The sequence below is a fragment of the Leucopleurus acutus genome (genome assembly GCF_964270905.1).
Source record: "Leucopleurus acutus genome assembly, chromosome: 11".
Lineage (NCBI taxonomy): Eukaryota > Metazoa > Chordata > Mammalia > Artiodactyla > Delphinidae > Leucopleurus > Leucopleurus acutus.
Genome location: NC_139152.1, coordinates 4216990 through 4240934, shown reverse-complemented (window position 1 = coordinate 4240934; position 23945 = coordinate 4216990). Strand labels below are relative to the sequence as shown.

Here is a 23945-nt window from a genome sequence, read left to right as displayed (position 1 = left end):
GGTGCCCGCCCGACACCCGGCACACGCAGCCCTGCGCCAGCCCTTCTCCTGCCCCAGCAGGCACCCTGAACGCTGCCTCCTTGGCTAATTGGCCTTTCTTAAGAGACCAATCCACAAGGAATAGACTTCCAGGTGAGGCCAGAATGTCACTGCTCTGCCAGCCATGATTTAAAGTGATGGGACAGCTCTGCTGGTGAACATGCAAAGTGACCATTATTCTGAGTGGCAATTACACTAGCCACGCCAGCCCTACTCCCACCACTGCCCCCATCAGATAGGAGCCCAATTTGGGTTGGGAGGAGGTGGGATGGGATCACGATTTGCCGTCGCGAGAAAGGGACAAAGGCCCCCAGCACTCAGAGCTCGCCCCGATACTCAGAGTTGAAAGCTCTGAGCCTTCTGTGCCCTCCTTGAGGGGCTTAGCTTCGCTTAATCTCTGCCTGGAGTATTCCACCAGATGGTCCTGGGAGGACTGAGAGATGGGGCTGAGACGAGGAGAGATAGCTGGGGCGGCTGGATTGCTGGTGGACAGGCCCCTCAGCATGGGGAAACTTCTGCGCCAGCTCATTTCGCACCCACCTGGAAAGCCAGCATTCTCTTTGAGGAGCCGGGTGGGGCGTGCACGGGCACAGAGGAGGTGGGGCTCATTCAGGCAGGCTGACCTCTACCCCACCGTCTATGTCAGGCCCTCAGAAACGCTGCCCTGGGCGCCAACCTGGCTAGCACCAGCTGGCTCTAGGCAGCAGTGCCAGGGGCAGACCTGGACGCCGTCCCCTCCCCCCCACAGTTAGGCGCCCAGCAGCCTGCAAGGCACCTGCCCTTTCCTTCGGAAGGGGGTGGGGGGGGGGGCCAGCGCACAGCTCCGCCTCCATCCTGCCCCCGGTGATGTCACCCGGGCCCCCGCCAACACCAATACCCTGGAAGCTCCACCCAGTGGCAAGGAGCCAGGCCCGCTCAGGCCTGCGAGGGGCTGCAGCGTGAGACAGCTGCACCTCTCCTGGCAGCGGGACTCCTCCCAGCGGGCTCCCGGGAGGCAGGCGGTGTGGCCGCAGCGGTGGGTTTGGAGAACGACCAGGTAGGCGCCAGGATCTATGGGGAGATCTCAACCTATGGATTACAGGCCGCAGGTTCAGCTCTAATGCCTCAGAAAAGCCTCCTTTTGGGCTCTGAGCCATGACACTAGAAAGTCATGGCTACACAATTCCTAACAACTGCTCTGGGTCCCAGAGGGCTTGGCGCTGACCCTCCTCGCACCCACCCTCTCACTCACGTCTGTCCTTGCCTCCCTGGTGCCCTGGGGAGCAGCAGCGGTCTCCAGAGGTCCTGCCTCAGCAACACCACCACCGCCTTCGCTCCTTCTCTTCCGAGTTGGCTCTTCCCTCCACTGCTCCTTCTATTTCAGGCCCAAGCACCTCCCGCAGGAAGCCTTTGCTGGACTGGGGTACAGGGACGCGCAAGCCCAAGTCCTGGCTACACCTGCTCGTCTACCTGCCAAGAAACGCAGTGGCCAACACTCGCACACACACACGCATCCGTCTCTCTTCTGCTGAATTTTCCATCTCTCCTAAGGTCTAGGCCTCATTTCATCATCCCATATGCTACAAGCATGAAAGAACTGGGTCTTTGAGACTCAGAATTTTTCCCAGCTCATAGCATGTTGTGGGAATTCTGAAAATATTACGCAGCCAGCAAAGTCAGAGGCTAGAAGAAATCGAGTCCTTGCCGGGTAGGAGAGAGGGGGTAGGTACTTTCTTATTAGGAAGAGTAAGTTCTCTCACTATAACCAAAACGGAAGGCCATTCCACTGACCGGCTCATTAGCCACCGGAAGAGAGAATGTCGCTCGTCATCCCACAGCTAAGGCGCCAGGACAGCCTTCATCGGCGGCAAGTTTGAGAACTAACTTCTCTTTCCTGTCAGGTGGGATTGGGAATCCCTACCACATGTGTGGGTTTACTGCGCTGACCCTCCCTTCATTCACTCACAAACACACAACCAGTGCCTTCCATGTGCAGGGCACAGACCACAGCACCAGCTAGCGCGTGGGGAGGTCCCCAAACGCCCGGAGAAAAAAAGAGGCGGCACATGCAGTTATACCTACTCTGGCCAGCAGGTGGCGGGGTGGGGGGCGGGGAGGAGCGCGTCTGAGTGGGAGGTACTGGCCAGGGCACCGAGCATCCCAGGAGGGTCTGTCTAGTAAGAGTGGGGCGAGGCAGAAAGGCAGAAAGGTAGGCGGAGACTGTGAACAAGGACAGAGAGGGAAGCTGTGCACAATGAATGGGCAGCATTCATGGAAATCCGCAGGCCCCAGACAAACACACACCAGTGCTTGGCTGACACGGATGCTAGCAAACGAGCCAGAGGGCCAGGAGGACTTGCCCAGAGGCAGCCACAAGATCATTCCTGACATTCCAGTGGATCTGCCCCAATTTCCACAAAACCCTCACCACAGGACAGGTAACATCTTACCAGCAGTGGCCCAGACCCAGACCTGGGGAAATCTACTCAAAAGATCTCAGACCAGGCTCCTCGGAAGAAAAGGGAAGGGGGCTCCCTCCCCAGAGAGAAGGTAAGGAGGCAGGACGTCCCATAACTCAGGAGGCGAGGCTGTGAGGGGGACCATCACGACCGCCCCCCACATTGGACTGGAAAGGAAACCCAGTCCTTAGGGATAAAGTGATTTGCCCAAGGTCACACAAAGAGCTGATGCGGAGCCAAGGCCAGAGCCCCGTCTCCCTCAGCCCAGGCCTGAGCTCTCCCCTTCCCAGGGAAAACTCACCCACCCATACACACCCGTGAACGTTTCTCAGTTAAAGTGGGTCAGTCCACATAAGCCCTGAACACCAAAGCACGCCGCACGCAGCCCCCCGCACTGGGTGACTCTCCTGCCCCATGCTCCTCCTGGACCATGGGCAGTGGACAGCCTCCACAAGGGGGGAGGACAGCCCTGGGGCAGGGCCAGACATCTGTGCCGACTGCGTCTGGGCTCCAGAGAAGAAAGGCAGAGGCAGAAGTTGGGATGACGGAAGAGTTAGATGCGCATTTAAGAAGTTTTCAAATTCGCCTAGTATTTCTCGTGCGCAGGGGCACACGGGGGCAGAATAACAGGGGACTGAGCACAGTTCCGAGCTGCCCCACACACTGGCACCTTCTCTAGAACCTCCTCTCTCACCAAGGATGGGGCACTCCCTTTGTCCCTTCCAGGCTCTGGGTCCCATGGCGGGAGCACATGGCCGGCCCGCTCCCTGCCCAGTCCACTGCAATCCCTCAAAAGCAGCTGCGGCCACCCGATGGCAGCATCCCTCCCACACCCCCCTCTCCACACAAGCCCTAACTCGGGGGCAGAGCTGCAGGCCAGCGAGTGGGCCCCTCGGCCTGGGATAGGGGCTCCTTCTCCTTTTCCTGGGATTCACTGAAAGGATCAGGAGGGCGTGACCTCTACCACTCCCCCATCTCACGCCCATAAAGTGCCACAGACTGTGTTCGTGCATGTTCAGGAGGAATACAAGAAGAAACTCGGAAAACCGTCCGCACTTCTGCTTGAATTCAACTCAAGGTCACAGCTGCTAAAAATTCCGACACCACACCTATTTCTACACATTACCCAGTTGGGGGCACGGGTTTCTTACAGGGGGAGAAGGTGGCGGCAAACTTCAGCAGCCTCCCAGGAGTAGAACGAGTCTCTCCTGGAAGACAGGCAAGTTGCAGCCTCCACTCAGCCACCAAGGAGAGAGAAGGGAAGAGAAAGATGAATGAAAGCGGGGGCGGGGGGGCGGGGGCCGGGGGAACCGTTTTTTAAAACCCACTTACCGCTGTGCAGAGAGCAGAGCAATGCAGCTCTGAAGGGGAAGAGGGTATCGTGCTTAAGCAAAGAAGAGAGGAGACCAAGGAGAGATACTGGGAAGGACTTACCCAGAATATCAGATTGAAGAGGAACATCGTGTACTTCAAGCAGCAGAGGCAGCCTCTGGCCATGTTGCACTTCTTAAATTCTAGGAGGAGAACAAAGGACAGGTCCAGGTAAAACACCACGTACTTGCTGCCTTTGGGCGCATTGTACTTGTCGGTCTTCACGCCAGCCTCGGCGCGGCTCTGGCCGCGGGAGCCCGCGGTGCCGTAGAAGGCGCCGGCCGTGAAGCCGCGGCCGAACGGGCGGCCCGAGGTGGACGGCTTGGCAAAGTCCGAGTCCTTGCTGTCCAAAGATGGACTCCGGTGGATCGAAGAATCCTCGCTACTCGACTTCTCCATGCTCGCGTCGCTCCCGGGGGGCGCGGGGGGCGGGGGGCATCGCTCCCGGAGTGGCACGGAGGGGGCGCCCGAGTCGGGCGCGGGCTGCGGGAGGGTCGGAGGAGGCTCGCACGCCGTCGCTCAGTCCCGGGGCGCACTGCCGGCCGGACCCCGCGCTGGGGGTGCCGGCGCCCCGCTTCTCGCCGGCCGGCCCGGGAGGGCTCTGCGGCGCGGCGCGGCGCGGCTCCACGCGCGCTCCCCGGGAACCGGCTGGCCTGCGTAACTTAGAGTCCTTAGGGAGGCAGCGATTTGCTTGCTCGCTCCCGAGCGGCGGCTCGCCTCCCGGGCGCACCGCAGCTCCACGCGAGGCACCCGGGCGCCCGGCTCCGGGCTCCCCGGCACCCCTCTCCCCGTCCCAGCCCGGCCCGGCCCGGCCACTTTGCGGGCGCCCGCCTCCTCTCGCCCCGCGACTTTGCGGAGCTGCCCCCGGCCCTGGGCTGCCCGGCCGCGCGGCGGGCAGTGCCGAGGGATCCGCCGCAGCTTCAACCGCTGGGCTACCCCTGCGAAATCCCGGCCCGACTCCCGACTCCGAAATCTCCGGAGCCCCCTCCCCGGCCCTCGGCCCCGCCCCCTGGTTTGCATTCGGCCAATGAACGCGAGGACTGCGGGGGGCAGCCTCCCTCCCGATGACACCACAGCTTTAATGGGATTAGCGTTCTGCCTGGTGCCTACACCAGTGCGCCGCGAGCCTCGCTAAATGTCAAGGGCTCCGGAGCCGGGGTGAACCAGAACCTTCATCGCAAGGTGCTGGCCTCTTTCCGGGGAGAGAAGGGGGCGGGAGGGGAGGGGAATGGCTGGAGGTACCACGACCCAAGGAAACCTCCCCAGAGGAAAGTGCTGGGGAAGACTGGAGGGGAAAGAAGCGCGGCCGCTGTCCAGCTGGCCGCCGCCCCCTGTGCCCACGGGGCCTGTCCGACCCGGGCACAAGGTCTGCCGGCTACACACACACAGGCGCGCGTGTCTGCACACGTGGGTCAGGCTAGGGCGCACGGGGAGCTGGCACCGCAGGGGAAGCGCGAGGTGTGGGAAAGGCCCTCGCGACCCGCGCCGCCCGCCCCGCCCCCTCCGCGCACGCGCGCACGCGGCTCCGGAGGCTCCTGCAGCTGCGCAAGCCCCCCCCCCCCAACTCCTGACCTGCGTTCCGGTCGGGACCCCCCCACCCGGCTGAGAAGAGTAGGTGGCCCAGGTAAGGTCCTGCCTTGCCCCCGCGAATCCTGCCTTGCCAAGGGTGGTGTCGGAGCGCGCTGGGATACCGGCGCTCCGGCAGGGCTGGTCAGGGCACAGCACCAAGAATGCTCTCGCTAGGAGCTTGGGGGCATCCAGAAGGAGCCCTTCATCCTACCATGAAACACCACCTGCGTCCCGGGCTTGTGCAGAGGTCTGCGCTGCCCAGTTGGCAAATAAAGAAGACCAGAAGACAGGTGGGGGGCGGCACCTCTGCCACCAGCAAGAGGGTGCTGAGAGCCCCAGAGCAGCGCCACGTCTCCCCTGGCCCTGCATCCCACACCTAACAGCGCGCTCGGCCGCCGGGAGGCGCTGGGCAGGGCGGCTGGATGGTGTGAGTGTGAAAATGTCCTCCCGGGATCCCATCAGACGTTTACTCCACACCTGCTCTGTGCTGAGTGCACCAGGACCTGGGGAAACAAGGTATGAGGTGTGCTGCTCCCTGCCCTTCAGATTCAGATACACAAGATCTAGCCAGGAAGACAGAAGGACATTAATCACCAAGGCCATGGGCAGGAACAGAGCTACCACATCCACTCTGGCCGAGGGGGACACTCATTCCGACCAGACCCTTGTCACAGATCTTCTGCGGGGCCCTAAGCTGCTGAGTCTGCACCTCGGGGCCGGAGGCAGGCCTGCATTCCAGGGGTGCGGGCGCTCTTTCTGAGGGCAGCCCAGCTTCTTTAAAAGGACCAACAGCGGCGCTACTATTCTGAGCCCCTCCCCCACTCAGATGGCAGCCCAGCAACGAAAGCCAGTGTGTGTCACAGACACGGCACCTTGCTGTCTCCTGGTTGGGCACAGCGGTCCCGTGGGTGCTGTGCACACATGAGGGGCAGATGTCCGGCTGGCTCCTGGCAGATCCCACGGCCACCCGACTGGAATGCCTCTTGTCCTCTTCAGCCTGGACCGGCTCCTGAGGGCTCGCGGCTGCCACATCACTTCTCTGATGCGGGAGAGATCATACCAGCTGGACTGAGAGTCAGGAGACCTGTTTTTCACTCTGAGCTTGATCTGAGGTCTGTGATCAGGGCTAGGTGGTCCGCCTTTGTGAGGTGCTATCTCCTCCTCTTTAAAATGGGGTTCACAGAGCCCAGCCCCAGAGGAGTCGGCCTGTGTGAGAACCGTCTGAGGCCCCTAAGAGCTGAGCCAGTCCCAGGGGCTGTCACTACTAGTCTCCGACGTGGACTTGGAGTCAGCCAGCACCTCCCAGGCTGGCCCCCACTCCCCACCCCGCCTTCTCCTTTCTTTTCATCTCTCTCTTCTCGCCAGCTCACACCTTGTTCCATGAGAACAGCCTCCCCACTGTCCTCGATCGTTCCACCCTCATTTCTGACTACACGTGGATTTGTGCCAATAGCTATTTCCTCAGCAGCTGAAGCCCTGGGGGGCCGGGGGTGCAGGACAACAGGCAGGTAGGAGAGGAAGAGGGGCCGCCCAGTGTAAGCGCTCTGCTCTGCTCCCTCCTGGCCACGCTCATCAAAAGGGCACTGAGGTCCCACTCCCGTGAGGGCTCGCTCCCAGCTTAGTCGATGATCAGAAGCATAAGAGCAACTCCTATTTGCAAGTCCCCAGTGTATCCCAGGCACCAAGCATCACCCGCAGTAACTCACAGAATCCTCAGGGCAGCCCCACAAGATGGGTATGGTTCTTATTCCCATTTTACAGATAAGGAAACTGTGATTTCAAAACCCATGTTCTTTACTCTCTTGGGCTCTAAACCTAGTTCCTGCCCTTGGGAATCTGCCAGTCTAACAGACAGAATCTAAAAGCACAACAGGGAGCCTGATGAGGTCATTAGCAGAAGGAGCTGAGTAAGGGGCAAAGGGGAGAGGGGTGGTCAGGGCAGTGCCGCTGGACCTGTGGTCAGCAAAGGGGAGTCCCCCAGGAGATGGCCCCACATTATCGTACAGCGGGCTGGAAGAAGGAAGGGTGAGGGGAGAAGGTAGTTTGCAAGACAGGAACTGAGCCCCCGACAGGAGGCAGCTCAGGCTCAGGCAAAGCCAGGAGACCGCCAGGGGCACGCGGCTTCAGCCAGAACGCCGTCCTCCGCTGCCACCATGAAGAGACCACTCATGCGCCACAGACAGTTCATCGCGGCGGGACAGTGAGCGGGGGCCCCGGGGGAGACAAAGGTGAGTGAGACACGGCCGTGGCCCCAAGGGGCTCGAGATGCAGTGAACAGACCATCCCTGGAGAAGCCCACAGCAGAATGACAGAGCGCACACGTGCCACGACAGGACGGCACGGAGCTGGAGTTTGGCCTCCCCTTGGAGAAGGGCTGGCTGGAGCGGGCGTGGCAGGGACAGAGGAGGGGGGAGAGCACGGCTAGGGGAACTTCGGGGGCAGTGAGGAGACGGGGCCTGGGGGGCCACAGTGAGCCACCTGTGAGGCCTCGAGTGACACTGGGAGTCTGAGCTTCATCCCGGGGCTTCCCAAGCAGTGGGGCACGTGACAGAAGCGGGGCCCTAGGAAGCCAGGCCTGGCAGCAGGGTGGAGAGGCAAGGTCAGCTGCTGTGCTGCCTCAATGTCTTAGACTTTGGGCGCAGAAGGAACCATCAGAGAGAGAAGGTGATGTGAGACACCATCTCTCCCCCGTGATGGTCCTCATCTACTCGCCGGGCTCAGGGGAGCCGGAAGGTACAGACTGCCCTTGAGGATCTCAGAGCATGTGAACAAGGCAGAGCTGCCTTTTTCTTTCCTTTTTTTTTCTTTAGACAGCAAAAAAAGTAAGCAGGTACAGAATTCCCAGAGGGGAGGAGGAGATGCGAATCCGTGAAATCGATATGCAGCATCTCTGCTGCCTGGCAGCTGGGGAGATGCTGCATGTTGCAGCTTCAGAGTAATGCCAAGCTCTTGGCCTCTCCCTGCGTCTCTCAGGCCTTTGGGCTCTCGCTAACCTGCACACAGGTGACAGGCCACACAGATCCCCTTCCGGTCCCACACCGAGTATCTCTGTATCTGACAACGTGTGTAGCTCGTGAGGCATCCTGGACCTCCGAGGCTCAGGCAGGGCGGCCCCACCAGAATTCAGGTGAGACAGAGGGGCCCTCGCCATCCAGAGGGGCCACCATTGCAGAAGGGAGCCTTATTCGCCTCAGCTCAATTCTTAAACTCCCAAATTGGGATCCTCTTCAGCAATATAGAAAATGCTTTGATTGCTAAGCAAACCATTTACCGATGGTGCCAAAAGGGAACCAGGATGGACGATGGATGAATATAGATAAAGACGACGTGGTGTATATATGATGGAACACGACTCAGCCACGAAATAGACAAAACCCTGCCATTAGTGACAACATGCATGGACCTCACGGGTTAAGTGAAATAAGTCAGACAGAGAAAGGCAAATACCGTATGATTTCACTCATGTGTCAGATATTAAATACATAAACAAGCCAAAGCAAACCAAACCGAATCCGTGGATACAGAGAACAGAGCGGTGGTTATCAGAGGGGAGGGAGGCAGCTGGAGGGTGGGGGCTGGAAACCACACCCTTGGTGGGGAGCATGCTGCAGAGTATACAAAAGTCAAGATACGATGTTGTACACGTGAGACGTACATGATGTTATAGACCAATGTCACCTCGATACATTTTAAAAAGAAAGAGGGCAGGGGGAGAAGGATGGAGCGGTGCCTAACGGGCCACACCCCAGGATGTTGGCATGAAGGTTCACTCTGCAGGGGGAGATGAGGAGGGTCTGGGGCAGGGGGCAGGGGTGGGCCTCCAATTTGCCGTGGAAATTAAACAGCTCCAGGGCCACGAGTCACCAGACTTGGCCAGGATTCACGAAGGACGGTGATGATAGTAAAAGGGCTGGGGTAGAAAGGAACTAAAGGTCATTGTGTTTGTTATTTGTTTAGTTTCTGAGACCAGTAAGGAAAACAAACAAAGAACTGGGTTAGGCTGCAGTGGGAGGGGCGCCCTTAGAAGGAGGGATGTGTTGCTCAGGACCTTCTACCCAGGGCGGCACCTCCTTCCCTGGGAAGAGGTTTGCCCCTCCTCCTTCAGGCCCCCAGATCTTCGTCCACACATATTAGTTTGTCCACCTGCCTCTGCTCTAGTCACTGGGCTTCTCAAAGGAGGCAGGGGCTGTGTCTTAACCATTTCCTCAGCCCCAGTGCCTGCCCCTGTGACCACCTCAGTCAGGGCAGGTGGAGGGCCAGGAAGCCCACCAGGCCTAGGCCCTGAGTTCTCCCCACAGATCACCCAGGGGCCCAGGTTCACTAACCAGAGGGAGGGACCCAAACCAGACGTGTATGGGGCCACTCCTGGGAAGCAGGCTATCGAGGGCATCGGGACCTGGTGTGAGGACCACGTGGTCAGCTGCCACTCACAGCCACGTCCCCAGCATGTGGTCCAGCCTGAGACGGATGGACAAACGGAGAGACAGGTAAACACACAAACTTACTGAGCAGAGAGGAAGAGTCGGAAAAGGTAGGAGGTGGGAAAAGGAGAGGACAGAACCCCTCCAGGCCCTCCCCGCCCTGGGCAGCCAACCTGGTGGAGACACCCACGTCCAGCCCCGAGTCCCCGGTGGGCCCATGCAGACTCCCTCATTCCATCACATCTCCAGGCCCAAGAGGTGGTGGCCACTCCTGCCTACGGAGGGAGCACGCCCGTGAAGAGACCTCAGCTTTGTGTCCACACCCCTGAGGGACGGGTGGGCGCGCACGTCAGAGCACGAGCTGCTGATACTGCGGACGCTTAGCTTAGCTCCAAGGAATCGCAGTCACAGCTCCAGACCAGCCATACCACTCCTGACCCGCTCTCAGGGAGGCTTCTGGATCGAGGAACCAGGTGAGGTGAGGAGGGTCCATCCCAAAGCCAACCCACTCGGCACACTCCCCTAACTGTGGGCCAGAGGGGCCCAGGTCTGGGAGAAAGGACAGCATATGCTCAGACGCCTGCAGTGACTGCCGTCCGTACCCACGACCCGCCCCGACCACAGAGAACAATGTCCTGCAAACTCCGGGCTTTGGGACTGGACGGATCTGTGTCCAGATCCCACCTGCAGTGAGCTACCCACGTGCCGGGTAACCTGGAATGACCCCCTGCCTGCTCTGTATCTCAGTTTCCCCAACTGTGAGATGGAGATGATAACACACACCTCCCGAGCAGTGTGCAGAAAGACAGAGACTGGAGGTTAGGAATGTGATGCACAAAGCACAGTGTTGGACACAGAGTGTTCAGTGAATTGAGGCACGGTCATCACCACCAACAGGCGTTATTATAGTAAATATGGTCCCAGTGCCCATCTAATCACAGGGTGATTGAACAGAGAAAGATACAAGACAACACATAATTGATGCAAAATGTCCCGTGGCTCAAATTCTGAGGGCAAGTGCTGGCAGGTCCTCCTTCGGGGGCCCTCCTCCCCTCTGCCAACACTCCTGCATTCGCCACCCTATCTGTTCCAGGGCCGTCCACATGCTGACGACACCTAGAGGTTTACCTGCGCCTGACCTGTCTTCTGAGCCCCAGGCACGCACACCCAGCCCCTGCTTGGCATCCCCACGTGGTTGCCTCGCAGCAGCTCCCGTTTCCTGTGCCCCAGAGGGACTGACCTTGCCCGTGCCCTGCTCCCCTGGCAGCGACCCCCTCCTCAATAAACGGCCTAAACACCCACCCCATTGCTCATGCCAGAGACCCAAGATTCATCCTGACTCCCCGTGGTCACGGGCCCCCACCTCCTCTCAAACACAAATCCCACCCAATGAGCTTCCTTCTCCTCACCGGCTCACGGCCACGGCCCTGGTCCAGCTCCTGCAGCATCTCGGCCAGGGCTCTCCTTCCCGCCCCCGCCTGAGGCCCATCTTCTCACTCACACTGCTCTCTTACCGCCCTCAGTGGCTTCCATTCTGCTGAGATTATGGTCATGTGTATGTGTGTGTCTGTGTGCGTGCGTGCGTGCATGCGTGTGTGTGTGTGTGTGTGTGTGTGTGTGTGTGGTATTTGCTGTTCTACTTTTCTATTACAATCCAAATTCCTTAAGCCACCCTGGAGGTCTGGAAGGACTGGCCCCTGACCACCTCTCCAGCCCACTGTGCTCCAACCAGTGAACCTGCGGAGCTTGCCCTCCTCGGAGCCTTTGCCCATGCTGTTCCCTCTGCCTGGAATGCTCTTCCTCGACCCACCACCTGACGTACTTCTTCTCACCCCTGAGTTCTTGTGAGTGCTTCACAACAGTCTCTTCTGGTTTTGTGGCTCCCCTCCCACCCCGTCTAAATTAAAGCCTAAATTCTCAGAGCTCCACTTCTCCTGCAGCACTTGTCCGTTTGGAAGCACATGCTTACTTGAGTGACAGTTTGCTGTCTGGCTCTCCTACCGGACCATAAACCCCAGGGCAGCAGGGGCTGAACCCAGGACAATGCGTGACCAGCAGCGGGACCAGAGAATGCTGGGTGAACAAGAGAGGAGGGGCTCAAAGGAGGGGGGACACGGGGGCTGGGATGGCAGCACCGCCAATGAAGGGCTTCCTGGGTCGCCTGAGGGACGAAGCCTCAGGACGCCGATTACCTCCACCTCCTCGACTACAGAACAGGAAGTTTCTACTGGTTGCTTCTCTAAGGCCCCTTCCAGCCCTGAAATTCCCACCCAGTGAAATGGGACCTACCTTGTTTCTTGGGAGATGGGCAGGGCCGATCAGGGCAGCAGAAGGAAGAGCATGCTGGTGGGAAAAGGCTGGGCGAAGCCAGAGGGAGACGAGTGCCCAGGACGTCTGGGGAGGACACGTCCACACACCCAGCCAAAGTGAGGTTTCGCGGCAAGGGGACTGGGAAGGGAGGCGGGGGTGAAGCACACATGACCCTGGACGCCAGGTGCTCTCCCACCCCCGCCCTTACCTGGCTAACCTCCCACCAGAACAGACCTCCCACGTCTGCCTCGCCCCCAGCCGTAGCACTTGCTGCTTCCTCTGCCTGGACCTCCCTCCCCGCACCCTGAATGCCAGTGTCCACAGCCGGGCTCAGGCCTCTGCTTGGAGCGCCAACGCACCTGAGTCCATCCCACCACGGAGCTACCTGCTCGCCAACATCCTGGCCCCAGACTGTGAGCCCCTTCAGGGCGAGGGCTGCGTCCGTCATCTTTGTATCCCAGCGCTTGGCTCAGAGCCAGTGCCCAGAGCACAGGAGCTGTGAGATCACCACCGAACACACGCGTGCAGACAGCGGGCCTCATGGGAGCCTCGAGCAAGGTGACAGCCACTCTTCAGGAGAATGGGTCTTGCCTTTGGGAGGCGAGTGAGGGCTGCCACGCCTCCTATTTGAGCAGGTTTACAGGATGCAGGGCGCAGGCTGGGGGCCCACCCAGGGAGCGGCACCCCCTGGGCTCACAGGCCCTTTTTTCCAGGCAAGACCCAAACGAGCCCCACCTTTCACCCCAAGCCCAATCAGCCTCCCTGTCAGATGCCCCAGAAGGGCCTGCTGTGTGCCATCCACGCCATCAGCTCCCGGATGCCCAGGAGCAATGAGGCACCGTGATTAGCGCTTATCAAGGAGGGCAGGCAGCTTGCGGAGAATGAGATAAGGCCCGGCAGTGGGCCCAGGGAAGTGTAATGAAGCCCGAAGGTAACGGTCATGCACCAGTGGAATTTCCTGACCCAGCAAATCTAGTATTCCTCAGCCAGTCCATGGAGGGCACTGACCACCGGCTGGGACAGCGCGCTCTGACACAGTGGCCAGCCTGTGCGAGCAGCCCATGCGGCTGGGGCCCTCCCGCCGATTCAGGAGCTGCTGCCTCTTCCTGCCTCTTCACTGAGGCTGGAACCACTGCAGGGAGAACAGCAGGCACACAGCATTTGTAGATGCTCCAAAGAAGACGGAGAAGAACAGTGGCCGGGACCCCGTCTGCTCTGAAGCCATGGGGGAGGGGAGGCTGCACACGGCTCCCCCGCCCCCCAGCAGAAGAGAACGAGAGGCGTGGGGATGAGTGGTGGGCGCATCTCTGTTGGGTAGAACTGGGCTGTCTGAGGACTCGGCGGTCTCAGTGCATGAAGCCTTGTGGTCTCTGAAGCACTGGCCACTCTGTAAAGTGAGGCTCCCTCCCCTGTGCCCACTCAGGCTGCCCCGCGTCCAGGAGGCTGCCATTCAGGCTGCCTCCTACTGAGGGGCCTCAGAGGAGCGTCTGGGCCACCCCAGACCTGAAGGTAGTCTGCTGTTGGTACCGAAACTCTTAGGCAAGTTCTTTCCACAGTGTCTCTCCGGTTGCTCTAGCAGAGGGTCGTTGCTGGTGGAACCCGCTCACACACGATGGGGACCCAGCCTTGCTCAAAACCTCCCAGGATGCAGGCGGCACACACAACCCTGAAAGCAGAGGCTCCTGCTGGCCCAGTTCTCCCTCCCGGGGTCCCTGCTTCCAGTCCCCTCCACAATTAACCTTGCCACCGGCTACCACATAACTATTCTGAGACAGAGCCCTGGGGGTGCCACGCTGCCCCTCTCGCCAGCTGAAAACCTTCCCGGGCTCCCCAGGGATCTGACACAAGTACTCGAGCGTGGGGTCGTGACCTCCGGCGCTGTGCTCTGTCAGTCCTGACCTGTGCCCTAGCTCCCACCACGCGGAGCTCCCCACTTCTCTGTCTCCGTCTGGGGCTCCGTGCCGCCCTCCACCGCCGCCACCCAGCCACCTCTCCCTTCAGTGGATGCTTTGAGGCGCGTCTCAGATGCCATGTCCTCTACGAAGGACCCCCCGAACTGAGAGACCCTCTTCTTGTCCCTAACCCACCTCTCTTCGGGGCGCTGATTTCACTCTGCCCTGTATCAAGGTTGTTTGCATGTCTTCCTACGGGAAGCCCCTGAGGGGATGAACCCACCGAGTTTCCTCTCGCAGGATCCGTGGTGAACACATAAAAAATCTGAAGGGCCATTAACTGAACCCTCACGCAGTGCACACGGCCCCCATGCCTCCCTGCCTTCCCTGTGTGTACTCACCTCACGCAGTGCACACGGCCCCCAAGCCTCCCTGCCTTCCCTGTGTGTACTCACCTCACACAGTGCACACGGCCCCCAAGCCTCCCTGCCTCCCCTGTGTGTACTCACCTCACGCAGTGCACACAGCCCCCAAGCCTCCCTGCCTCCCCTGTGTGTACTCACCTCACGCAGTGCACAGCCCCCAAGCCTCCCTGCCTTCCCTGTGTGTACTCACCTCACGCAGTGCACACGGCCCCCAAGCCTCCCTGCCTCCCCTGTGTGTACTCACCTCACGCGGTGCACAGCCCCCAAGCCTCCCTGCCTCCCCTGTGTGTACTCACCTCACGCAGTGCACACGGCCCCCAAGCCTCCCTGCCTCCCCTGTGTGTACTCACCTCACGCAGTGCACACGGCCCCCAAGCCTCCCTGCCTCCCCTGTGTGTACTCACCTCGGCCCATGCACTGGACGCCCCCCAACACCGCCCTCAGCCTTGCCGATGGGCGCGCATCTTGCCAGATCACCACGATTTGTCCTCGCCCTGGAGGCCCCCTCTAGGGTCACCGGCCAGCCTCGGTCCCCTCCTGAACCCTGGGGGGCTCAGATGTCCAGCCTGGAGCTCAGAGAATGTGGCTGGGCTCCGCGAGGCCTGACGCATCTGGGTGACTGCGTGTCACTCATCCCCCAAGCTCCGGCCCCAGGGGGTGCTTCCATATCCCATTCGGGCTGGGCGCCAGGGCACACCTGCTCTCCCCCTCCCCCACACCGTGGCCGGAGGAAATGCCAGCCTCGGCCGGGCGGGACGACACAGCGGGATCAGGCCCTGACCACCGGCGCCGCCCCTCCTCATCTCACCCGGCATCCCTCCGTGGGTGCCCGCTCGTCCTAACGGCAGCACAGGGCACACGCTCAGACTGCAGGGAATCAGGCCCAGGCCCAGCTCTGACACTTGCCACCTGTGTGACCCGGACCAGAGACACACAGCTCTCGGAGCAGCGTGCACGTTTTTTGAATGAATGAACAAAGGAGTGAGCTGTTTCCATTTCCTCGTCTGCAGAGTGCGGTTAGGGAGGACTCCGGGGAGCAGAGAGGCACTGCTGGGAAAGGGCTTTACCAGGTGGGCCGTCTACACCTCAGAACCTTCCATCTACACACACACAACCAGCCAGCATATTCAAGGGCTCCATACAGAGACCAAGGACACAGACAATCATTACCAGTCAATAAGACTCCCCAAGTACCCATTGTGGGCCGCCCTGGGCTCGCTGCTGTGGCTGTGACCGAGGAGCTTGCGTCCACGCAGGGGAAGACTCGAAAACTGAAAAGGCAGCTCGAGCACGAGCCAGAGTGGGTGGTGTGAACCAAGGGCAGGGAGGCCTGGCCTATCCAGGAAGGCTTCCTGGAGGAAGTGGGAGCGTGTTGGGCTGTCACCCCCACTGGAGGCGGGTGGAGGAGGGGCCCCAGGTGCTGCACGTCGAGTGCAAAGGCGTGATCACGGGGACTCAGCTGGTTCTCACCGCACGCGTGTGTGATACACAAGCAGGGCAGTCATCCCAGTCATACACGAGGAGACTAGGCCCGACGAGCAGAGGGCTCTTCGAAGCTAGTTAGTGGCGGAGCTGGGGCTCCTCACTCTGAACAGAGCCCTCTCCTTAGGCCTAGGTTCTGCCCGGGCCTGGTGCTGGACGCTGCTCTTATGCACAGAGGCACAAAGCCGTCCCACACACGCAGAGGGAGCAAAGGGAAGGAAAGAAGTGGGGTGTGAGGGCCCTCAGGACCGCGCGTCCAGGAACAAAAGAGAAGCACCCCGTCACCGGCCCATGGGCGTGCTTCGGAAATCCGAGGGAACACGCCAGCACCACCCCACGTCACCCCCCAGCCAACACGTCCGCTGCACTCCGACCTCGTAGAGCCTGAACGCTGGTGTGGGTGCCAATGAAAGCAGGCGGAGGCCCCGCCCCCCGAAACCCCGGCCCAGGGAGAGTGGGGATGACAACCGGGGGTGGGCTGTCCACGTTTACCAGCCAGCTCTCCGGGGAAAAGCCGTGACTCGTGCGCGCCACTTTCCACGGTGCAGATACTCCCACCGCGGCCAGTTTCTACTCCTGATGGCAAATCTCCCGATTCTCTACTAACAGGCTCTTGACCGCCAGCACGAGCAGCCTCCGGCCAACCACTGCCACGGCCCAGCTCCCTCGGTCCAGGAGAAACTCCACGGCAAGGAGAAGAACCCAGCACCCTGCTCGTCCTCCCAGGAGAAGTCGCACGTTGGGGGTGGGGACAGGAATGGAGGCTGCACACGTCATGGGGAGGGTCTCCCGGGGTCCCCCACAGGTGGCCTAATAACCAGAGAAAGACCGCTGACATCAGCTCCCGTACAATGTAAGTCAGGCCAGGTCCCTGCTCTTCTCAAAACCCTCGAGCGGGGGACTTCCTGGCGGTCCCGTGGTTAGGATCCCACGCTTCCATTGCAGGGGGCACGGGTTTGATCCCTGGTCGGGGAACTAAGATCCCACATGCTGCGCGGCCAAAAAATAAAAAACCAAACCCTCTAACGGCCCTCATCTCTCCCAGAGTAAGAGACAAAGCTCTCGCAGCATGGTCACCGTTGACACACACACGCCCACCCCACTCATCCCTCCACTCCGGCCACTCAGTCCTTCCTGCCGTTTCTCACGTGGGAGCCTTTACGCCGGCTTCTCCCTCCTCTGGGTCGCCCCTGCCCCAGGTGTCTGCTCTGCCGGCTCTCACTCCTTCACAGCCCCACCCAAAGCCACCTCCTCAAGGGCTGCCGCACTGAACTCTGCACCTCCCCCAGTGCGCCCAGTGTCAGCCAGCTCCGCTCTTTCCACAGCACTTAACCCCAGTGGACGGTGTAACTTGCTTTTTTATTCATTGATTGTTTAGGAGCTCTCTTCTTCACCAGAACTAAGCTTCATGAGGGCAGCGTTTTGGCTGTGTTTCCGTAGCCAAGAACAGCTCTACACGTGGTCATTAGTCAGGAAATACTTGTTGAGTGAAGGAAAGCCCAGAGGAGGCTTCTGCCCAAGCCAACAGGAGGCAGCTGGGGAGCGAGGGGCCCAGTGGTCAGTGCCCGCCCGGCTGGGACTCCAGGTGCCCGTGACCTGGCACCCCACCTCTGCGTCTCATTTTTTCTTCTCATTTAGGCTGTACGGGACCCTACATGGCTAAAGGATGCCGGGTCTGAAGCCCTCTGACTCTACAGCAGGAGGCCCCAAGGTCAGGTTCGAGGCCTTCCCTTAAAAGGTCTTGGGAAAGACAAGCTCTTCGCGTCCCCTCTGCATCAGCCACACCTGAGCCCCCAGCCACACCGCCCCCTGTCCCCCAGCCCTGAGATCGGGAGAAACTCCCAAAGAGCACTGTCCACCCCGGGTCAGGGCCACTGGCGCCCCAACTCCAGGCAGCTGCCCATCACGCCCCGCGGGCGCCCCACATGCAAAGCGGCCAGCTCACCCAGCTATTTTAAGCCCTGCGGGCCCAGCTGCAGCTCGTCACCACAGCGGGCTGGTGGCCCAGGGTGCAGGCAGGAGCAGCCAGCTCACAGAGGAGCACTGACCTGGGGAGCTCCGAAGGGGGCCGGTCATCCTCTGTGACCGCAGCACTCCTAGGAGGGACCGGAAACTCCCGTCCACGCCCTCAGATCCACCAGCCGTGGGAAAGTGAGTCAAGGGCTGCCCTGGCACGCCCAGATTCCACTGCTGAATGTGACCCCTGAGTTTCCACATCAGAATGAGTCCTGGTCCCGCCCTGCCTACCCCCAGACATTCCAACCACGCTGGAGCTCCCACTGCACCCACCCTCCGGGGCCTGACAACTCGAGACAGACCACGATGTGGACAAAAGACCTGGGAACGGCTCACTCACTGGGCCCCCAGCCTTTTCCCCTCTCGGTCTCCCCAGCGACTGTGCACAGTGCTGGCTCACAGCTACGCTCAACAAACCCTTGTTGACCAAATGGTTGTTCTAAATGTGTTCTGAACCACATGTGACGGAAGCGGTAGAGGGACAACTCAGTCTCAAGGGCTGTTGTCAGTATCAACACTACTACGGACATTTCTGCCGACCCCACTGGGCACCAGACCTGAGGATAGAGACCATAGAACCAAGGAATCAAGAGAGTTCAGTGACAAAACAAGGGCGCCCCAAGCTGCAGCCCTTTCCGGGAGGGCTGCCACCCCCAACTCCGGGGGGACGGTTACACTGTGTTCTCCGGGAAGACGGTTCCCTGAAGTCGTGCGACGCGGACACCCTGCTCCAACCCACCCTCCTCCGTAGGACCTCCAGCAACCAGGAGCTGCCTGGAGAAGCAACGCACAGAACAGAAACCCTGGGTGTGAGCTATTCCCACCGCCAGCCTCCTGCCGCAGGACATCAGCAAGCCCAGGGCAGACAGGTCACACATGCCTGAGGCTCCCAGCCACATCCTCTGGCTCTAATTGCTCCGTTTAAGCACCATCAGCACCCCGGGGAAGAGGGAGGGAGATCCAGAAGGTGCTGTAATTAGGGAGCTCTGCGACCTACCCCCTCGCTCCCCTCGCTCCCCATCTACCTCGAGAGGGAACCTGCCACCCACACCTTAAAGAAACAGACTCACCACCTGCATTGGGGGAGGAAGCGGGAAATTCCTTGAATTTCCCTGTTGGAGGAAGATCCCAGAAGCTGAGGGTCTTCAGAGACCATTCAGACCACTCTCCTCCCTTCCCCTCCCCTGGCTTCCATCATTCCAGACTCTGCTGAACATTTCTATTATAACTGTAAAAGCAATGACAGCAGCCTGCGTTTACAGGGAAAAAAAAAAAAGGTACATTGTTGAAAGGGATTTCACACAAGTGACTCTCCCCAAAGTAGGTGCAGAGAGCATCGTATGGAAAATGAGATGACCTGCACCAAGGCCTTCACACCGCCACCCAGTCCCACGCTCCCGCAGCGAGCCGCCCAGGCCCCCACTTCGGAGTCCTCAGGCGTCGGGTACCAAAGTCAGAATTTCTGAAGCCAGGGCTACGATGACCTCCTCTGTTACTGACCCCCCTCCCCGCCTTGAGAAAGTGGTTCACTGGATCCACTACCCAAGCAGCAACTCAAGTCCCACCACCTCTAGGAAATCTTCCAAAACCAGAGGATCTGGGGGGTATGAGACCCCCGCCCCCCGCCCTGTTTGGTGCGTCTCCTGAAGAGACATCTGCACACGATCACCAAAGTGGCGCTGAGACATTTCAGTCCGTAATCTGAAGTCACACCAGCTGGGGAGGCACCCTGGCCAAAATCTCCCCCTCCAGCAGGGACAGATCTGCCAAAACCACTCAGTCAGCCGGAGCCCATCCTCACAGACGTGCCTAATGCAGGGGGATGGGGGGGGGGACAGAACAATAGGATGAAGTCACTGCAGGGCTGCCCCTCCCCCTCGTGCTGTAGAGTCAATGCTACGGGTTCTGCCTTTGTTCACCCTCAGACAGGCCCTCACCCCGACACAGCTGCACAGCACAGACACCCAGGGCTCCCTGCACCCCCCTAGAGATGGCTTTCGATCCGCCCTCCACCCACCCTGACCCTGAACCCACCACCCTGTCCCAGCCTCGGGGAGGCCTGCGGGCCTGGCTCAGCTCTCTCCAGCTGCCCCAGTTCCAGGCTTCCGTTGGCCTCCCCCCTCCAGCCTGGGGGCTCCTCGGGCCTATGGCCCAGTTACAATCCCCCTTCTCAAGGCCCCCCCGCCCCGCCGCCCCCGTCACGTGGTCTCACTGACTCAGCCCAGCAGCCGCGTGGTCAGATCACGTCTTGGCCAGCGGACTCTTGGCCTCGGGAGAGCAGAGCACAGTCGGATTCTCTCCATGTCCCCTCAGAGCTTCCACCATGTCCCAGTCCCGAGCCAGGGATCCCATGAGCACTTGTCGAATGAATGAACGATGTCTGGAAACCTGGCCCAGCTGGCTCTCCTGGTGGCATCTCGTGTCAACAGAAAAATGGGGGAGGAGAGGGAAGAAAAGCCCAGGGAGAGAGAGAAAAGGAAAGGAAAGAGGAGAGCTCGCCTACAGGCCAAGACCAAGGCCATCGCTCGGGGTGTGTGGGGGCGGGGGCGGCCACAGGCCCAGGGAGCTTAGCAGGCACTCAGACACTCCCCAACCCCCCAGGGCCCCGTCAGGAACCAGAACTGGCCAATTAGCAGCTTCCTCCTTCCATCCGCAGGGCATCTCCCAAGCAGAGAGCCTGTCTGATCTGGGTGAATTAACTGAGCAATTAAGTTCCCTAATCTGCTGCCTCGGGGCCCACCTTTCAGAAAGGACGGCAGCGGCAGCGCAGGGGCCTGCAGGGGGCAGGGCAGAGCACCTGCCCTTCAAGAGCCCCGCAGTGCCAGGAACTCCAGCCTGCCCACGCCACATCACACACAGCCCCAAGACTTCACCGCCCGCAGGGCCTCCACGACACGCACACGCGTGCACACACACTGGCTGTGGTAACCTCTCCACCAGCCAGGGTGCTGGCCGTGGCCTCCGTGTGGAGCCTGGGAGTCTGTGGGGTCCAGAAAGGAGCAGGGGAGAACAGGCGCAAGGAAGCCCAGAAGGCAGGACTGCGGGGCGGGTTTGGAGGGGCAGAGCGGGCGGCAGGAAGGGCACACAGGGTGGGGGGATCAGATGACCCAGGCTTGAGTCCCGTCTCTCAGGGCCTGTGTGACTCTGGGCGAGCCACTTAACGCCTTGAGGTGCCTGCAGTCTGCCTGTCTGCAAAATGGACATAGAGCCTACCTCCCCCGACGGCTTCCTGAGGATCCAGGGAGCCCAGAAGAGTTACTCGCTTGCCTCCAATCTCCTCCCCTCTGCAGAAACCCCCTGGGGAGACCCCCCACCCCCCCGCACAGACAGCCTTCACCCGCTGCTTGAACACTGTCACCAGGCAGCTGTTCCCTAATTGAGCCCCACCTGCCCACCTCTAACTTCTACCTGGGCGGCTTGGCCATGGAATCAGCCTGGTGACAGGAGCTCTGCCCCTTCACATGTCACCCACTGCTCCATGAATCACGAGTACGTGCACGGAGCCCATGCGTGACGTACACACCGTGCCTGCTTTAGTGCCCAGCACGTGCTGCACTTAATAAAGAGTAGATGATATTTCTTTTCATTAGCATCATCATCATTACCCTGGCTAAAAGATTTAGTTCTCCCCTCTGGAGCGGTAAAGCGGAGGCCGAATTCCTCTCCCAGGTGCCAGCCTGTCACACGTAGGGAGACAGTGTCAAGTCGCTCGAGCCTCCCTCTCCAAGCAACAACACACCCCCTTCTCAGCAGCCTGCAGGGCTTTGCCACCCGGCCCAACTCGCCTTCCTGCCCTCCCTGAAACGCAGTGCCCTGAACTGCTACGTCTGAGCCCCTGGCACATAGTAGGGGCATGGAATCGTTTGGTGACCAAGCACTGGATGAATGAGCTGGACACTCTGCTCCATGGAATCTGAACATTGCAAGTGGCAACAGGCTGGCTGGCTGTGGACGCTCCATCCCCACCAGTGCAGCCTGGTACCACCTCCCTTCACACTGTGACCATCGGAGACAGAGCCGTGAGCGGCACCGGGGCCTGCCCGCTGTCTGACCTCAAGCGCTTCAAACCAAAGCTCCCCGATCAAAATTCCTGCCTCTTCCACATCTAAGTAACCCAAGTAAGGACTTGAGCTACAGGGGCAACTGTAAACATCTGCCCACTATCCTTCATCTTGTTAGTTTTTCTCCATCCTTACAGACACCAGTGATTTAAAGCCCCAGTTCTAACATCCAGTATATTGGTAAATTCTCTCAACGTTCAGAAGATCACAGAATTTTTGCCCTAGAATGCACGTAAGAGATGGTCAAATTCAATGCCTTCCATATCCACATGAGGAAACTGAGGCCCAGAAAAGTGATGTAACTCGTCCGAGGACACCTGTAATTTTGTGGCAAAACTGAGATGTGAGCCCTGGATCCTTCCTCTCAGCCCCCATCACTAAGAGTGATGCTATAGCACTTTGGAGTGCTTGCCTTGTGCCAGGATGTTAATATCTGTTTTCTCCAATCCTCGTTACGACCCTGCAAGATAAACACTGCTTCCCCATTTGACGGATGAGAGAGCTCAGGTCCTGGACCACACAGACCAGAGCACGTGGCCAAAGAAGGAAGAGAGGCTGCTCCATCTTACTCCAGATGCGCCCCCCACCCGCCCCCGCCTCCCAAGGTCACTGAGCATCGGAGCACCTCCAGCCAGACGTCCGACAGAAACGCGAACCCACAGATCTAAATCTAAATTCGTTATCTTCTCTCTCCAACACCTACCTGTTCCTCCCTTGGTATTTTCTACTGTTAATAGCATCACCACCAATGTGGTCACTTAAACTAGAAACCGAGAGAGAGATTCCTCAGACTCTATTACTTTACCTCTTCACCCCACAGATGCAAGCCAGCTCCCAGGGCCTCGAACCCATCCATCTTCCTCTCCTTCATCCCCTTGGCAAGGCTCCTCAACCTCATCCTCCTTCCGAAACCTACACGAGACTATCACCAACACCTCTGCCTGGTTTCTCTCTCCCCATCTCCATCTCCTGAGCACTTTTCACGTTTGTCCTCACAATCATCTTTCTAAAATAAGCTGATCTTTCATTGCCCCAACTTAAAAACTTGGCTGGTTCTATTCCAAATTTCTTTGAAGAGCAGACCAGCTCCTTCAGCACAACCTGGCAGACCTTCCACTTGAACTCCTATGCATCCTGCAAGACCCAACTCAAACCCCGTCTGCTCCTCGTCTGGCCCCTGCCCTCCCTACCTCCCTAAGTCAGTCGTTATGACTCAGCCTCCGTGAATGCCTCTGCTCTTCACTGTGTTTCCTCAGCAGGTCTCTCCCCTCTCTTTTGAAGGTGAGCTCCTTGAGGGCAGGAAGGTGGCATTTCTGAATCCCCAGCTCCAACTCACGGATATGCTCATTTACTCATTTGCTAATTTACTCCACCTTGAAAACGCTCAATGAAAATGGTTGAGTAAACTAGCAAATTCATAAAGCAGGGCTCTGTTTATAATTTTATTATAAAAAATAATCTTCTGTTCAATAAAAACCTGTGTCTTGAGTTAAGATCAAATTTATTTCAGAAACATGATGTTAAAATACTGACTGACAAGGGTCCTTGTAAAAATGCACGGAATTCAAGCTTCCTGGCTGTCAGGCACTCACTCTGGAGGCATCAGTGACAATAAAGAGTAGAAAAATCCAATTTTGAGAAATAAAGAATCTGAGCTACAACAGGTATAATAAATGTGTGACTATGACCCAAATGAATTAATTTGCTAATTGTTTCCATTTGCTGTCATCTGTAGGAACTCCCAGATTAGCGCTTTTCATACTGTGGGTGGGTCATTTCTCATTCGTGGGTTATAAAATCAGTTTAGTGGGTCAGGAAGAGTATTTTTTAAAAATTAAAACAACACAGAAAATACCAGAATGTATCTCACACAGCAGTTTTGCGAAACATTTTTTTCAGGGTGAGCATGCATGTATATATA

General features: G+C 59.0%; 1 protein-coding gene across 4 annotated transcripts in view; it reads right to left on the bottom strand.

Moving 5' to 3' along the window:
- TSPAN9 (tetraspanin 9) overlaps positions 1-23945 on the bottom strand; it is a gene marked incomplete at its 5' end in the record, with an annotated part of 181512 nt that overhangs the window by 72716 nt on the left and 84851 nt on the right. For 3 of the 4 annotated variants that reach the window (XM_082850857.1, XM_082850859.1, XM_082850858.1), the window contains one exon: positions 3912-3991. In XM_082850857.1, coding sequence (XP_082706983.1) covers positions 3912-3974 — 63 coding nt within the window. Of the gene's footprint in view, positions 1-3911; positions 4248-23945 lie in introns of those variants that run through there. The other variant, XM_082850856.1, reaches the window with a different exon arrangement.